Source organism: Lacerta agilis, chromosome 14, assembly GCF_009819535.1.
Source record: "Lacerta agilis isolate rLacAgi1 chromosome 14, rLacAgi1.pri, whole genome shotgun sequence".
Lineage (NCBI taxonomy): Eukaryota > Metazoa > Chordata > Lepidosauria > Squamata > Lacertidae > Lacerta > Lacerta agilis.
In genome coordinates, this window is record NC_046325.1 from 13,909,177 (window position 1) to 13,926,727 (window position 17,551).

General features: G+C 41.0%; 1 protein-coding gene across 1 annotated transcript in view; it reads left to right on the forward strand.

Moving 5' to 3' along the window:
* ITGAX (integrin subunit alpha X) overlaps positions 1 to 17,551 on the forward strand; it is a 46,144-nt gene that overhangs the window by 278 nt on the left and 28,315 nt on the right. The window contains exons 2-9 of the mRNA XM_033168371.1: positions 7,056 to 7,170; positions 7,286 to 7,398; positions 9,484 to 9,548; positions 11,194 to 11,308; positions 12,030 to 12,160; positions 14,380 to 14,525; positions 15,441 to 15,594; positions 16,894 to 17,044. Coding sequence (XP_033024262.1) covers positions 7,056 to 7,170; positions 7,286 to 7,398; positions 9,484 to 9,548; positions 11,194 to 11,308; positions 12,030 to 12,160; positions 14,380 to 14,525; positions 15,441 to 15,594; positions 16,894 to 17,044 — 990 coding nt within the window. The remainder of the gene's footprint in view (positions 1 to 7,055; positions 7,171 to 7,285; positions 7,399 to 9,483; positions 9,549 to 11,193; positions 11,309 to 12,029; positions 12,161 to 14,379; positions 14,526 to 15,440; positions 15,595 to 16,893; positions 17,045 to 17,551) is intronic.

Here is a 17,551-nt window from a genome sequence, read left to right on the forward strand (position 1 = left end):
TTGCGGTGGACACTTTTTTAAAACTACAGAATTGGATCTGCTAGCTTCAGCCAGCAGATTAATCTGCTAAAGCTGGGTTGTTTAATCATTGGGGATGTTTGCTACTATGGTTACAGTTGGTTTGTTACTGCTGTAGGAAATAACACAGGTCATATAAAAGGGGCTTCCCTTCTAATTCTAGCATTGTGGTAGCTTTTATTTATTAAATTGTTAGTGTTCTCACATTTCCTCCAATATCTGAAAAGACCCGTGTAATGAAGTTTGGTAACATCCAAGTATTGAAATTCAAACAGTTCTCTAAAATGCAGATAATTAATTAAATAATAATAATAATAATAGCTCAACACCCCCAATTTTCTTGTACCAGACCTTCCTAAAGATATATTAACTGGGTTCTCACAAACATATCTGTTACTGTTAATCTGTGAAGAGGAAAACAGGCTTGTTTTACTGGTCCCACCCACTAGGACATGTACTGTATGCAGGTAAACTTCATTTGTGTGGCTGGGAAGGGAACCCTCCAGAATTCAGGGGCTCTTATTACATGCTGATACCCTAGAAATGTGAGGGGGAATTCTGTTTAGTTCATATTTAAAAGTGGACTTGCCTAATTCACACTTCCCCAAACAATTTGCAAACTTGTGGGGGAAATGACTTGCAAAAATGTGTATATTAGGCAAAAACTGCATACAAAAATAATTATATTGAGGGAAATCCACTTTAAAATGCTGGTTGATTTTTGTGGAGGCTTTAGAAAAAGAAACAACTGAAGTGATGTGAAGTTGGAAGGATGGAAAAATGAGAAACTGAAGTTGACAGATTTATAAATCCTATGAGACCCTTATACATATAGAAGCTGTTCTGACCTTCCAATGGAAACATGGAAGTCAGAGGCGGAACCAGTCAGTTCAATGCCATGCAGTCATGTCCATAAAAATGGTTGCATGTGAAATGCCTTTGAAAATGGAGGTTCCATTTAGCTCTTATATCCATATATCATGAAATTGTCTTCACCAGCCTTTCAGCTGGTACAGTGGTGGGCTTGGGGAAGCTAGGGTTTGGGAAGCGGGTTTAATTTTGTTTGCATTTTAATGAGAAACTATCTAATTTGCACTTCCCCAAATGCAGCTATCCTTTGAAATACAATTGTGTGATGCAATTCTGCAACCACTGTTTACAAAAATGCATGCATTAGGGGAATATATGTATACAAAACGAATATATTAGTGAAAATGATATTAAAAATGCATTATACTTGGGAATATATCAACAATATGTGTATTTTTAGATTCAGAAAAAGCATTTGACAGGCTAGAAAGACCCTCTCTGAAAGAATGTATGATCAAATATGATTTTGAATCTGAATTATGTAAATGGATATAAATTATCTATAATGCTCCAGTATCAAAACTAATTATTAATGGTCAAAGCTCCTCATTATAACAGATGTGCTGTTTATAATAACTTTAGAAATGTTAGCCAGGGATATCAGGCAAAAACAAAAGGATACATGATATGTCACACCAAATATAAAATAAGTTTATGCACAGGTAGGGTTGCCATATTTCAAGAAGTAAAAATCCAGGCACAAAGGTTTTTGGGGAAAAGTTGTGCTTTTTGATGATATCCAAAAATTCTGGGTGCTACTTCAGCTCTGGACGTATGGCAACCCTATACACAGGTAATATGGTAATATTTCAGATAAATTGAGAATTCTTGCAATAAAATTAAATAACATTTCAGGTATACAGTTAATTTAGCCAAAAGTAAATTATTCTCCTTAAATGTTGATATTGGGTTGGTCAAAGAAGATAAATGGATCAACAGTTAGAACATTTGTGAAAGTGTGAGATTGTTGTTGTTGTTCAGTCGTTCAGTCGTGTCTGACTCTTCGTGACCCCATGGACCAGAGCACGCCAGGCACGCCTATCCTTCACTGCCTCTCGCAGTTTGGCCAAACTCATGTTAGTAGCTTCGAGAACACTGTCCGACCATCTCATCCTCTGTCGTCCCCTTCTCCTTGTGCCCTCCATCTTTCCCAACATCAGGGTCTTTCCTAGGGAGTCTTTCCTAGGGAGTCTTTCCTAGGGAGTCTTTCCTAGGGTCTTTCCTAGGGAAAGCGTGAGATACCTAGGATTAACTATCACTTCAAAATGGCAAGATCTTTATGAGATGAATCACCATCCTCTGCAGAAACAAGAACAAAAAGATCTAATGAATTGGGATGAGGCAAACCATTCCTCATTGGTAAGGATATAATAAAATGAATTTATTTCCAAGAGTATCTAGGAAAGTTGCTAATGTGAATAAGAACTAAGGTAAGCTGGGAATTCCTGAGATAAGTTTTTATTATGACTCTGCAGGATTGGCATGGTTAATGTTATTTATTTATTTATTTATTTATTTCTAATTAGATTTCTATACCACCCTTCATCTGAGTATCACAGGGCAGTTTATAATATAAAAATACACAGCATAGTAGCTAACAGAAGCAATATACTGGTACTCTCACACACAGTTTAAAAGGCCTGGGAGAAGAGGACTGTTTATGTCTAAAGATATGTAAAGAAGGTGACAGGTGAGCTTCCCTGAGGAGAGCATCCCATAAATGAAGTTCAATGGTATAGCTTGCAGGAAAGATGTAACAGGCCAATGGAAGAATAGTCAACAATATCTATTATCAGGAATAAGGTATTAAACGGACAAGCGGGAAGGATAGAAAAATAGTGTATGATAGAGGGTGTATTTTATACTCAATATTTAGACAAAGTATGTATATAGGGCTGGCATATGTCTGGAATTTCTGCCATCACCCCCCCCCCCCAAAAAAAAGCTCAACAACTTTTGGGTCTGGATTTTCACTTTTTGAAATATAGTAACCCTAAGGTATTATTTGTAATGTGTGTTTTGGATTGTGCAATTAATGGTTGAGAAGAAGAAGAAGAAGAAGAAGAAGAAGAAGAAGAAGAAGAAGAAGAAGAAGAAGAAGAAGAAGAAGAACAACAACAACAACAACAACAACAACAACTGCTACAGAAATTTGGAGGGCTGAATTTGGAGGGCTGAATTTGAAAGTGGAAAAGTTAGCAACTGAGAGAACCAAACTTCACAGTCTATCCCTAACAGGAGCTTGGCGCAATAAACTAAAATATTATACAAGTGCATTTGACCTGCTCACCAATCAGAACTGGCGTGCCTGTGAGCCGGACTGAGGCAGTTGCCTCAAGGCAGCATAGCTTCCCCCAAAGAATCCTGGGAACCGTAGCTTACATATATGTATATCTATCCCTCGGTCATCAGACTTCTTCGGCCAGAACCATGCAACTTAGTCATTTCCTCCCTCAACTCCCCCAACTTCCTGTCACCAAGGATATCTCTTCTCTATTTGTTTCCCAGGAGGGCCTATGTCTGAGGCCATAGCATTAAGAAAATGTGTTGCAAGTACTAGCTGCATGGGTTTGCAATGTGACCCAGCATAAACAAATTCAAAGGTCACAAAGCCCAGTTGGTCTGGCAGAGATAACCAGATGGTTACTTCCTGAACTGCATTCTGAATAATTATGCTTTCAGCATCCTATTTTTTCCCCCTACATCAGCCATTCATTGCTGTCTCATGCCCTCCTTCACATACACATAGTCGCCAGAAATTCTGATGTAAACCTCATGGGGCACCTCCCCTTTTCTGATTAGAGCCTCTGTGATTTGAACAGTGTAATAATGGACAGAAGTTCAACAGGCCTAGATTTTCCCTTCTCATCACCGCATCTCCATTGTGCTGGGGGGGTGGGTAAAGGAACACCTGTTGGATTTACCTGTCATGCATTGTTAAAGGCACAGTATCTTCCTCAAGATCAGGCTCCACTATCAGAGAAAAATATGTTATGCTTGGAATGAACAAATACGTCATTGTTGCTCTCTCTCCATTTCTCATTTTTCCAATCTTACGCTCACACCCTCTTGCCTGACAACATGCCTTGCCTACGTGAAATATACTCGGAGTCAAGTGTGAATTTCATGCTCTTTATTCAGCTCATAGTAGTGAGGAATGCAGTTCCCCCAAAACATTTGCTTTATATCAGGCATGTCCAACAGGTAGATCGTGATCTACCGGTAGATCACTGGACATCTGTGGTAGATCACCAGTAGATCAGTGGCTCCCCCCAAAGAAGCTAAAAAAACTTTGGCTCCCCTAAAAAAACCTCTGCATATTTGCCCTGCACCCCTAAAATGACCTGAACCACCAAAAACAGGGCTTTCCTTCCTTAAAAAAGCTCAATGTCGCTTTCCTCCTCCCTAAAGAAGCTCAAAAACTTTTATGTGAACCCCCCAAAACAGGACTTTCCGTCCTAAAAAAAACTCAAAAACTTTGACCAGGACCCCCCCAAAGGGGGTAGATCACTGCCAGTTTTTAACTCTGTGAGTAGATCACAATCTCTTGGAAGTTGGCCACAGCTGCTTTATATACACTATTTACACAATGGGCCCCACGTGATTGGCTAATTCCGGGATACTCCTGTATGCCAATCGGAGTGTGGATTCACTTCCACCTGGAGCTGGATTGGGTGGCTCCTGCAGACCAATCAGACTGCTGCAATCTCAATCCTATTGTTCTGGGACCAGTCAGACTGCTGCAATCTCAATCCTATTGTTCTGGGACTAGTCAGACTGCTGCAATCTCAATCCTATTGTTCTAGGACCAATCAGACTGCTGCAGTTTGGATCCTATTCAACTCAGTACATAACACTACTGCTCTAGGCACTGACTCAAAGACCTAGAGTGAGCAAGTGGTTTCTCCTTACAGCTGCTCCTAACAAAATCCCAGTTCAGAGGAGACCCTCAGATGCCATTTGCCAACTAGCAGCAGCAGCAGATCATGGCCAGCCCACTAGAATTCAAGACACCTCCTTACAGGTGTCTCTTGATCACCCTCAACTATGGGTTGCCAGACCCAAAGTTTGATAATCATCTAGGACAGGAGTAGCCAATGCAATGCCCTCCAGATGTTGAACTACCACTCCTATCACTGCTATCACTGCTGACTATTGGTTGGGGGGCTGATGAGGAGTAGGATATCCAACAATACCTGGAGAGCAATATGTTGGCTACTCCTGCTCTAAGATTTAGCTGGTTGATCTAGCCCAGCAGTTGCCAAACTATTTTGGCCTCTTTGGGGTCTCCCCTACCCTGGAAAGAGGCCTTATGCAGTAAATGCTCAGAATGTGGGCAGAACTTCAATTACAGCACCAGCTTTCAAGCACACCAGGGGAGAGGCTCAGACTGTGATAGGAGGTATCCTTCTCTGCCAGGTCTTATCGCACACCAGAGAACCTATGAAATGGAGAGGAGATAAAAATGCTCAGAGTGCAACAAGGGCTTTACTTCTCCATTCAATCGTATTAAATGTAAAAGAATGCACATTGAAGAGAGACTTTACAAATGCTCAGAATGTGACGCTAGGCCTTTGGGTGATTAAAATTTGATGTCCTTTTATTTATTTATTTATTTTTTATAAGATTTTATTATTTTTCCATGTACATATAAAAGAACACAGCATACACAAATACAATAAAACTATAATAAGCAAAAAACACATCAATCAAACCAAACAATAACACAACAAACATAAGAAAAACACATACATACCTATCAAAACACCAATCTTTATCTCGTTCTTATTCTTTCTTCTCAACATAGGGGACTTCCCCCACTCCCTCCACTGCATTGATAATCCATATATACTTTAGGTAGCTATATATCTTTTTCCATAAACATTAACCATAACTCGTATTTATCTTTAGATTCCTCTACATATACATAATTCATAACCTAGCTTCAGTATCTCAAGACATTCTTAAACACTTATAACATATACTGTAAAAATTCTTACCAACAATTTAATCTAATATTGCCTAGCTAAAGCCTTATTCAGCAGCTAGTTCTGCTCAAATATTCAATTTTACACAATTAACTAAATAGTCCTTAAATTTCTTCCAATCCTTCAACACCTTCTCCTCCCTCTGGTCTCGGATTCTCGCGGTCAGTTCGGCAAGTTCCATAAAGTCCATTAACTTCATCTGCCATTCTTCCACTGTTGGGGTCTCTTCACCTTTCCAGTTTCTTGCCAATAAAATTCTAGCAGCTGTTGTGGCATACATAAAAAATACTCTATCCTGACTGGGTATCTGTTCATTGGTCATGCTCAGAAGGAATGCCTCTGGTTTCTTACTAAAGGTAATTTTCATTACCTTCTTAAGTTCATTGTAAATCTTATCCCAGAAGGCCTTAACCCTTGGGCATGACCACCACATAAAGGTACCTTCCACTGTTTTACATTTCCAACACATATTAGACATTGACGGATTCATCTTAGCAATCTTAACTGGTGTTAGATACCATCTATAAAGCATTTTCATAATGTTTTCTCTTAGATTGTTACAAGCTGTAAATTTGATACCTTCCTTCCACAATTTCTCCCAGTCCTCCAACATAATATTATGGCCCACATCTTTCGCCCAGTCTATCATTGTTGATTTGACCATTTCATCTTTTGTATGCCACTCTAGCAACAAGTTATACATTCTGGAAAGGTTTTTAGAGTTCGGTTCAATTAATTCTGTTTCCAGTTTTGATTTTTCAACTTGAAAACCAATTTTCTTGTCTGCTTTAAAAATCTCGTAAATTTGATGATATTGCAGCCAGTCGGTGACCTCGCCTTTCACTTGATCATAACTTTTCAGTTTAAACGATTCACCTTCTTGCTGCAATATATCTACATATCTTAACCATCTTGCAGACATATTAGGTCTCTTATAAGCCTTGATGTCCTTTTAAATGGGTTTGTGGGATGTCCTTTTAAACTGGCTTCCTTCTGCTTTCATTTTTATTGTACATTTTGTGTTTTTCTTTTCTATTTTAATGTTGTAAACTGCCCTGTGATCTTCAGTTGGAGGGCAGTATACCAATTTAATAAATAATTAAAACAAATAAATTCCCTCTTGCTGTATATATATATATATATAAAAGCTTGAGGAAGTTCTTTGATCATCCCCTGCAGTGCTGACGCCATGCCATGGATTCAGTTTGGATACCGAACAGCCAACCGTCTTCCAGGAAGCAGCACTGGGCTTTGGGCAGAGCGTAGCGCAGTTCGGAAGCGGAAGAAATGGAGGGTATGCAACTGCTGGTTCTCTGGGTCCTTGGAGAGCTGTCTGTCTCATCATTCAGTCCCCAGGAGTGGCAGAAGAGACAGCCCTGAATTGTCTCCATGTGTTTGTGCTCCCACAGGCTGTTGGTTGGTGCCCCACTCCAGAAGGGGAAAGTGAATGAAACGGGCAAACTCTACAAATGCCAGCTGGGGCCAAGTAAATCAGGCAGTTGCCAGGAGGTCCTTGTGCAAAGTGAGTATGTCACTGGGTGGAGTCTGTGTTCCTGTGGAGTTGCAACAGAAGAAAAGAATTGGGAGCCAAGACTTGTGGCTTAAGTCTGGAGTAAACACCCAATGCTGCATGCCTCTCTTCTGTGATTTGGCAACCACACTGCCCATTGAGCAAGAACAGAAATTGGCTCTGAGAATTCTGTTGAATCCAAAAGGGCCAAACTTAAACAATGCATTCAGTGTGTGATCACATTTCTGTATCTTTCACAATTTTTGTTAATAAAACAGCAGCCAGAGAGTGCATGACCCGGATCTTGATCTTGGTGCATGGGTGGTCAATCCTTTCCTTCTGTGCTCCCCCCCAACAAAAACCTCCAACTGCACCCCCACCCCCCAGAAGCTGCTATTTGCCCCTGATATAAGAGCAAATGGTTGATGCCATCAGGGGAGGGGTATGGAGCAGAATCCCACTCTGGAGAATGAGCTGGAGGGCCCTGAAACATTTAGCTTACCATAAGGTTACCAGATGTCCCTGTTTCCTTGGGACAGTCCCCAGATTTAAAGATCAGTCCCCGTACAAAATCCATTGAAGTTGAAAAGTGTCCCCGGATTCATTGAAAAAAATCTGGTAACCTTAGCTTACCGCAGTGATTCTGGAGCCTTTCCAACAAGACTACCAAGTCCAGAGTCTAAGGCTGCGTACACACCACATATTTAAAGCACACACACACACACACACACACACACACACACACACCCCACCAAGAATCCTTGGAACTGTAGTTTGTTAAATGTGCTGGGAACTGTGGCTCTGTGGGGAGTAAAAACAGCTCCCAGGATTCTTGGTGGGAAGTGCTTTAAAAATGTATGGTGCATCTGCAGCCTCTACTTATATCTAATGGCACTACCAGGTGCAAGAAACAGACTGAAGAAAATTTGGAGTAAAGCTTTGCATTCAGGCAATGGCATTTGAAGAGGAGGTTAAAACCTCCCTTTACATTGCAGTCTGTATCTGGTTAGAGGTCCCCCACAGCTGCTATTTTTAAAAAGCAATTTTTAAAAAAGTACTGTAATGGGAATGTTTTCAGGCATTACAGTATTGTCTAATTTGACCACTGTTTAAAGTCAGGATGTCAGGAGAAGTCAGAATTCCTAAGATGCATACCTTTCAACATCCCCAGTTGTCCAGGAACTTAGGTTTTGTGGTACCTCCCCATAGTAAAAGAGTGCCCCTGTTTCATCCTTTTTGTGTGTCAGAGAGATGCTGAGGTATGCTTTTAGAGACGCACTAATGAGAGTCTACAATGTACAAGGGGGATTGTGAAAGTTCAAGAACACATTCCAGACAGGCAAAACCACCCAGGCAAGGCCCTGAGCAGGACAGATGAGGGGTGTGGCCTGGGGACAGTCCCAAAGTTGAGACAGAGCGGTTTATAGGGCTGCATTCAGCCTCAGGGCTTGGGGAGCCCTGTGAGAACGTTGGCATATGGAGCTGCTTTTGATTGACAGGAACATTCCAAGGCAGTTAAAATCCGTTAAGTGTCAATTAGAATTTGAAGTGGGGAGGGGCAATTAGAGGCTGTGAGGCTAGTTAGAGATTGTAAGGGAAGAGAAGCCAGAGCAGAGGGAGAAAGAAAGAAAATAAAGATTTAGAAACTGAGGGATTAACAGTTGGCTATAACTACTTCATAGGAATTGCTGGCTAATGAAATAACATCTGTTGGTGCATTCATTTTTTTTAGAAAAAGCTATTGGCAGGTTTCTTCGACAACAATTGTCTGCCTTCTCCATGAGTCTGAAATATATTTCTACTTAACACTCTTGCGCTGTGGCATAAAGATTATTGAAATATGTTTGCCAAGCCCTTTGGAGAGAAAACAAGCCAAGCCTATGCATATTTATTTACAGTACTCAAAGCACTTTACTCCCAAGTATTCAGTCAAACATTTATTTGTTTAAAACTAAAACAATGCAAGTAAATTTGCATAGAGTTTCAGCCTATGATGTAACATAAATGTTATATTAATTATAAACAAGTGTTCTTGCATTGATAATGGCAATCTTCTGTTAGCCTTATCACCTTAGTACACATTTCTCCTTCTTTCAGGACCCACTGATGCTGTGAACATGTCTCTCGGTATGACTGTCTCTGTCCAAGACTCCCAGTTGCTGGTAAGCAGCAAAGTCCATGTCAGGCATACAGATTCCTTCAGAAGTACCTGTATAAACACAAGTTTAGGTATCTGTGCTTCTTTAATTTTCCCTTCAATAGCCTCCTCGTAACTGGGAGGGTAAGCTTAAGCACTAGAGACAGGATGATCTTTTAACAAATATTATTGGTTTATTAAAGGGATACTATGGGCATAAAATAATAGGGACTTAAAGGTGCTTGTTGACATTTACCAAAGACTCTTTTACCTCAGGTCAATTTCCAAAAAGCACCACAGACAAAGACTTCTACAACCCAGTGCAGCTACTGGGGACAATTTGTACCCCAAAGCTCCTCTGGTTGTACTCTGGGCTGTTTGGACAGTTTAGCAAACTTTTTTTTAAAAAACCACTTGTGTCACCTTCCTCTGATAAGACTTTTATGCCGGGCAGCTTCATAGACCAACTCAGTCATCACCTCCCTTACCCTGATCTTCCCTAGAAAAGTATTGATAATACACTGGGTGGACACCTCCAGGCCTTAGTATTCCCCATAGCTTTTCTCTGGTCTGTCTTCCCTTCAACTCCCCAACCGACTAAACTTTCAGATATGCCACTAAGCAATAATAATAATAATAATAATAATAATAATAATAATAATAATAATGTCAAAAACAGCTGCTGCTAATAAAAGGCCTGCAACTTCATAACACTACAAGGTGTCAAGATTTGCCTCAGAATATTATTTCTTTCTCTTTCTCTTTCTCTTTCTCTTTCTCTCTTTCTTTCTGAAACACCGCTTCTTAATTCTGTACTACCCTACTTGCAGGTATATCATGGACTCATAATATGAATACCAGTTGCTGGATATCACATTCACAAGTGGGGAGCATTGCTGTTCAGGTGCTTTTTTCAGGCTTCCCACAGGCATCTAGTTGGTCACTGTGAGAACAAAATGCTGCACTAGATGGGCCATTGGCCTGATCCAGAAAGCCTCTTCTTATATTTTTTTAAGTGAGCGAGGGAACCCTCTCAGTTATTTCACAGCCCTACATCCAACCTTAAGTTCCCTAAATAATTCCTTAATTTTCTTAGGAAGTTGCAAAAAAACCAATATCACTTTAGACCTACTGTAGCCATGACAACCTGATGACCTGTGGAAAGTAAGGTAGCAGCAAGGTGAAAAACCTTTGACTATAGTGACAGTGAAATGGTGCTGTGAGGAACATGCTCAACAGATCACTACATCAAGATAACTGGGTTTGGAATTTTCTTTCAAAGGTCTGCCTTGTCTGCCCCATAGCGTAACCCTCTCCCCTCCAACTGACATTTTCTCATCATGCCTTGCTGTCTCACTATGCCAGGGCTTGGGTTCAGCTTCCCCCTCAGAACGTCATCTAATGCCAGGGTTTAATTTAAGAAGGGCTTGCCTTTGAGCATGTCTAGAATGCCTTTTTATCCTAGCTGAGTTAACTAGTTGCCAGCTTAGTGTCCACACATCTGAGCACAACTGTACAAGATTTTCAAGTCTAGTAGTATGGTATCTGCACAGGTTTGAACTCCATCTCTATAAACAAACAAACAAACAAACAAACAAACAAACAAACAAACAAACAAACTTATCCTAACCATCTCCTCACCATTACTGACCACTCTCTTGGTTCTGCAGGTGTGTGGTCCCACAGTCCATCAGACCTGTGGGGAAAACATATACCTCAAGGGCTATTGCTTTCACCTGGATGAAAATTTGAGGAAGATACAAAACTTTCCTAAGAACCAAACAGGTGAGATTGAAATGCAAGGAAGGAATGAGCAAATATCAAAGTTAGATACCACTGATTGAATGGCAAGAGAAGGACTAGTGATACCAAGGTTAAACAACTCACTGGCCTGAATGTCTAGAGGATGGGGGAGGAAACAGAGATGGGGAACAGGATATATGGAGGTCCCATGTATCAGTTGTAGTAGTTATGTGTATGGGTGAATGTTGATCACAGGTTTTCTGGCAGTGGTTTTCTACTTTTAACATGTAGAAACTCAGCTAGATATGCTTTTCCAAGCATGGGAGTGCAGTGATGGGGAAGATTTGCCTGTTAAATTACTGCTTATCACCACACAGGACCACATCTTTGGTTAAAAAAAGAAGAAGGTGGCAACCCTTTGGTCAGACTTTGGATGGTATTCAAATAAATCCTGAACTTAATGAATCTAGGTTAGTCATGTCCATTAACTTCAATGGGTCTACACCAAGTAGAACTAGCATTAAATACCACCTAAAAAAAAAAAAGATTGGGTCAGCTGAACATGTTGACTAGCTTGGAAATATCAGCAGGCCTTCCCACTACAAGCACTAGTAGCCAGAGGTAACCCCACCTAAAAAAAAAAAAAAAATGTGATTGTATAGCATGATGACACAAGTGTTATGTGAGTTTCTTGATTTTGTGCCTGTCTTTTACATGCCTCAATCTGGCCTCCCTGCCATTTAACTGGTGTTTCCTCTCCTAGAATGTCCAAAACAGCTCTCTGACATAGTTCTTCTGATAGATGGTTCAGGAAGCATCAAGCGCCACGAGTTTCCACAAATGAAGACATTTATATCAGAGGTCATAAAGCGTTTTGAAAATACTGACACCCAGGTAACATTGGGGTGTGGGGTAGTTTTCTTTTCAGTTTCTGGCATGGATTTTGCCTTTTTCACATCTTCTTCACGTGGAGTCAACATTTTCATTGAGCTATCTACTACAACCCCAAGGTATCATTCCTGGTCAGTCAGTGCCAGTTTAGACCCCATGAGTGCGTATGCAAAATTAAGATGTTTTTGCCCAAACAGTTCAGACCCCATGAGTGCGTATGCAAAATTAAGATGTTTTTGCCCAAACAGTTCAGACCCCATGAGTGCATATGCAAAATTAAGGTGTTTTTTGCCCAAACAGGCACCACTGTACACTTGTTTACATTGAATTGCATTTGCCATTTAACTGTCCTTTCACTCACAACCACATTTCCCCTATGTCATTGGTGTCAATGTGCACCATGACCACTGACTCCTCCCTATCTACCAGCCTATCTAGGTAAAGGACAACATGTCTCTTTTGTGCCAGGCAGGCAATTCACCTTGTGGTGCTATGCCCGTCACACACTCAATTATCTATGTTTCTAATAATTTAATCACCCACTACGGGATCCTTCCACCCCCAGACAAATATCTTAGGATGAGAGGATAGCTGTTTGTTCCACAAGGAATGGGTCCCTTCTAAGGGAATGTTTCCCTCTTCCTCAAAATGACACTCTCTTTTCCCCAAGACCCTCGTTCTCTCTGACAGCAGGGGAGCTATCATTAAGGGAGTGGGGCACAGCTACTGTATAACTTCCCTGAAGTTTTCATGCCTCTTTTAGCTTCTCCAGGTCTGGTACCTTGGCCTCAACAGAACAAATGTGTTTCTGGAATCATATGTCTGCTTAACTTGCCTTAGTGCTTTGTCAGCTGGAACTGAGACACTTCATCAGCAGGGGCTCCCTATAGCTCACTTTCAAATACAGTATTATCCATCCATCTGGTCAGTCTCACATTCCAATTTCTATCCTGCCAACATCACACAGTCAATCATGGCAACATTCAAAAAATGCCAATTATGTCAGAGTGGACACTATGAATGACGTATTTTAAAAACTAGTTTAATTCTCAACTCACAACTCCCCTCCAAAACTGAGCAATAATAGGACAGAACTACTGGTTATTATTGGATAAGGTTTCATCTAGCTCTGCCCATCACTTGAATGCATATCATTAACACAGAAAATCATGCCATATCAGTGTATGTCAGTTCAAAGGTCCACTGTGAGTTGGGCAAATTCTCATATCCAGAAGCACATACATCGTATACATATCCTGGGAATTTTAGAGTTCTGTTTTCATTTCTCTCTTCTATTTATTTAAATCTGGTTTCTATCCATTATGACTGCACTTAAAAATATGTGGGAAAGGCCTGTTGAAATCTGAGAAGTCAAGAAGAGTCTTAGGCAATGTTCACATTAGTGGCTGAAAATGTAGCAAAGTCATTTCCCCCTATTGCATTTCAAACCACATTTGCACAGTTTTGCTCGTATCGGAGAAGGGGGAAACTTCACCCAACACACATGGCCTTTCTGATTTTTCCACCCCTTCCACACACACACACACACACAGAGAGAGAGAGAGAGAGAGAGAGAGAGAGAGAGAGAGAGAGAGAGAGAGAACTCATATTCACAAAGCTGTCATCTGTGCGTATGCGCTCCTCTGCGCATCTGTGAAGGGTGTCCCAATTGTTCACACTACTGCTTACTCCGTACCCAGTTTTCTAGTCAAATTGAAGCTGGTTTGAGGGAAGACATGCATCAAACCGCTGTATTTGACAGGAAACTACAGGATCACCATGGATTGTGGCTAATTTAATGTGGCTTAGAAAACTTGCAGTGTGAGTGCACTGGATGTAGAGTAAACAGTAACATGCCCATATTCTTGTTAGGGTTTCTAGTGGCCCACTGACTGAGCAGATTTTTTGTGACTTGAACAACTTTTTAAACCCTTCCCAGGTTTACTAGAGATTCAATTTAATATTGCACTTTTCTGAATGTGCAGAACTTATATAGGTTTCAGGCTTCAGATTTTCTTCCCACAAAAATTGGATTCTGCTTCAAATTGGATACTGTGTCAGATGAGAGTTTATACAGCTTTGGTTGTAGCTCTCTGATCATTCCTCAAAACAGAGCCAAATGGATACACTTCATGTACATTATTTCCCTCAACCATGTATCCAAATCCTTTCCTCAGTTTCCACTCAGCTGCTGTATCTAACATCTTTCACTCCCATTTTAGTTTGCCTTGGCCCAGTATTCAGACAAATATCAAGAACACTTCAACTTTCTTCAGTTCAAGAACACTCGAGATCCCAATACACTTCTTAGACCAGTTAGACAACTGTATGGGGCTACTCACACAGCTACATTTATACAGAAAGTGGTGTAAGTACAGTATCTCCTTTATGTTATAATCTGTTTCTGCATGAGATACTGCGTGCTTCCATTCAGTCTGGAATTATCATCTGTCAAGGTTCAGGGAATCCTTTCCCTCCCCCGGTGGCGAAACCCCCCCCCCCACAAAAAACCCTAACAAAAATCAGGTAACAAGAAGAGTGCTTACCATGTAATTTATTCAGGATTTACACACAGAGAGAAAGGAATGTACTCCCTAATTAATCAATAGCGTGGCTCTGAGTAATCTCCTCCCCCCTTTTAATCTATGTCATCTGCAGCGTCAGCCCTTCTATGATGGTTGTGTGAGGCCCTTTGTCTGTTTGCTTTCTGCTCTTCCACTTTCACAGCCCTCCTAGTTCTAGGAGAAGTGGGGTTGGAAATGCTTTCTAATGATAACATGACAGCCAGCTGTTCTGGATCTGCTGCTTCCCCCTCCTCCCCTTCCATTATCTCCCAGCTCTGTCCTTCTGTCTCAGAGTCATGACCTTCTGCCAACCACCATTGTAAATCTATACTGTCCTCCTCTTATGGGGAAGGTTTAGGGGCTTCAGTCCAGTTCTTTACATCATATTTCATTCAGTCACTTTTTAAGAAGAATCCACATCATGGAATTTCTGAAACACTGTATTCCAGAGTTTTATCCTGTGTTATTCTCCAATCTTTTTTAAAGACCTGATTGGTGTTGATTCCTCCCCCCACACACATTTAAAATCCTTAAGTTTTTAAGCACTTATTTTGTTTGCTACTTATTTGTACTTACTTGGTTTGCTATTTATTTATAACATTTCACTTTTTTTCCTTACTCAGCTTTGATTTGTATGTCTCGTTTTTAGAACTCAAATGAAGTATTTGAGAAAGAGTTTTGTTTATCGTTTCACCTTCATACTCCTTCCCCACCACCAGGCGTGAGCTCTTTGTCCCAGAAAAAGGATCCCGCAATGGTGCCTCTAAGATTCTCATTGTGATAACAGATGGAGAGAAAAGTGGAGACAACCTGGAGTATAGTGACGTGATACCAGAGGCTAACAATGCCGGCATCATCCGTTTTGCCATTGGGGTAAGAAAACTAAGAAGCAAATCCACAAGACATTTCAAGGAAGTCAGGTTAAAAGATTGGAATAAGTAAAATCAACTCCCCCTCCCTGCCAGCATGGTGTACAGTTATTATCAAGATGGACTATTTTAATTCTGGAAAAAAGCTTCATCTCTTCATTTTGGCAAATCAAGCTGCTGTTAAAAGCAGGCTGCTCTATTTTCTTCTGGTCAGTTGGCAATGAATTGAAACAGTATGGACAGAGTAAATAGAGAGAAATTTATTTTCTCTCTCTCAAAAATTAAAAAAGGTATTTCTTCTAAATGCCTGTAATCAGAACCTTCCTGCCCATGAGGGAAGGTGAAATGCCCACCTCAGGTGGCAGAAATGCAAGAAGCAGCACTCCACTAGTTTCACCAACAAGAGAGAGGTGTTCCAGCATGTGGCATTGCTGCTTGTCTTCCCTGCCCTAAGTGGAGAAGCCAAGTGAGCAGCAAAGCTATGAGGAGTGTCCTGGCTCCTGACAAGTTTGGCAAGAGCTGGGGCATTCCTGCACACCATGTTGCTGATTGGCTGCCCCTCCCCAATGGCAGAAGCAGAGTGGCAATGCTTTGAGGAGCGCTCCAGCTCCCACTGAGTTCGGAGAGAGCCAGGGTGTGATGGCAGCAGAAGCAGGGGGCAAGTGGAGGGACAGGAGGTGGCAACTGTGATAGCTCAGCTGGTAGAGCATGAGATGCTTAATCTCATGGGTTCAAGCCCCACATTGGGCAAAAGATCCCTGCATTGCTGGGTTTGAACTAGATGATCCTTGTGGTCCCTTCCAGCTCTACATTTCTATGGATTCCTGTTTTGCCCCAGATGGTGAAGTGGAATGGGCCATCCCTGGCTGTGATGCCACCATAATAAAAATAAAAAGTGGTATAGAACTAACTAACTAACTAACTAACTAACTAACTAACTAACTAAATAAATAATGGGGTTTCTTCCAACCACCAACAAGAGGCTGGAAGAAAACAGAGGTGGAGGAGGGAGTTGCAGAAGGATAAGGGCAAGAGAGAGACCTCCCTCTCCATAGGGATAGGGGCCAGCCATATACCGGTATTTGAGAGTGGAAGTTGAGAGTTCTTCTTAGCTCGGATTGCAATCAACAGTAGAGAAGAACCATGGAAGAAATAGACACAGTTCAAAGTTGAGATATGTATTACTATATGCCAGATTTGTATTCTAAGCAAAGCAGTAACAAAGTTTGGTGGCATCGTTACATTCAGTGCATTTCATTCTCTACTTTGCCTCCTCACCCTCCTCCCTGGCATGCTGTTAAAGGTTGGAGCAGCTTTTTCTCGAGGCAGACCAAGGCAAGAGCTCAACACTATTGCCTCTTACCCACCCTCAGACCATGTTTTCTCCGTGAACAACTTTGATGCTCTCAAGGACATCCAGAACAAGCTTGAGGCTAAAATTTTTGCCATTGAAGGTACCAAATGCAGCAGGTGGTTCTAGAGATCTAGAGATAATGCTAAGATCTGTGGCTTTTGACTTGTGGTTGGGAGACTCTCAGTCCAAATCTGGACATGAATCTAGTCCATATTTTATTGACCATTACCCTGCCTAAATGAAATGGAGACAGCTCACATTCATGTGAAGACAAATAGGCTTGTTATGTCTAGTTCTTTCTTACAAGAGGTGATAATTAAACTTGGTTGGTAACACAAGATTAGTGTGCTGATCTTTATATTAAATATTAGGAGGTGAGGATATTTACTTGTAGCTTCAAGGTCACGTTCAAGATAAGAACTAGTAACAGGGTTAAAACAGCTCCTAATGGGAGTTTCTTTATACGTTAAGCTATGCCAACTGCACTGATGCCATGATCTGCAGGAATAAAGCATGGAAACAGTTCCGATTAGCACACACTGTTACAGGCTCTGGATCCCAACACTTCAACTACCTTTTATATCCCACCTTTTCCTCCAAAGAGCTC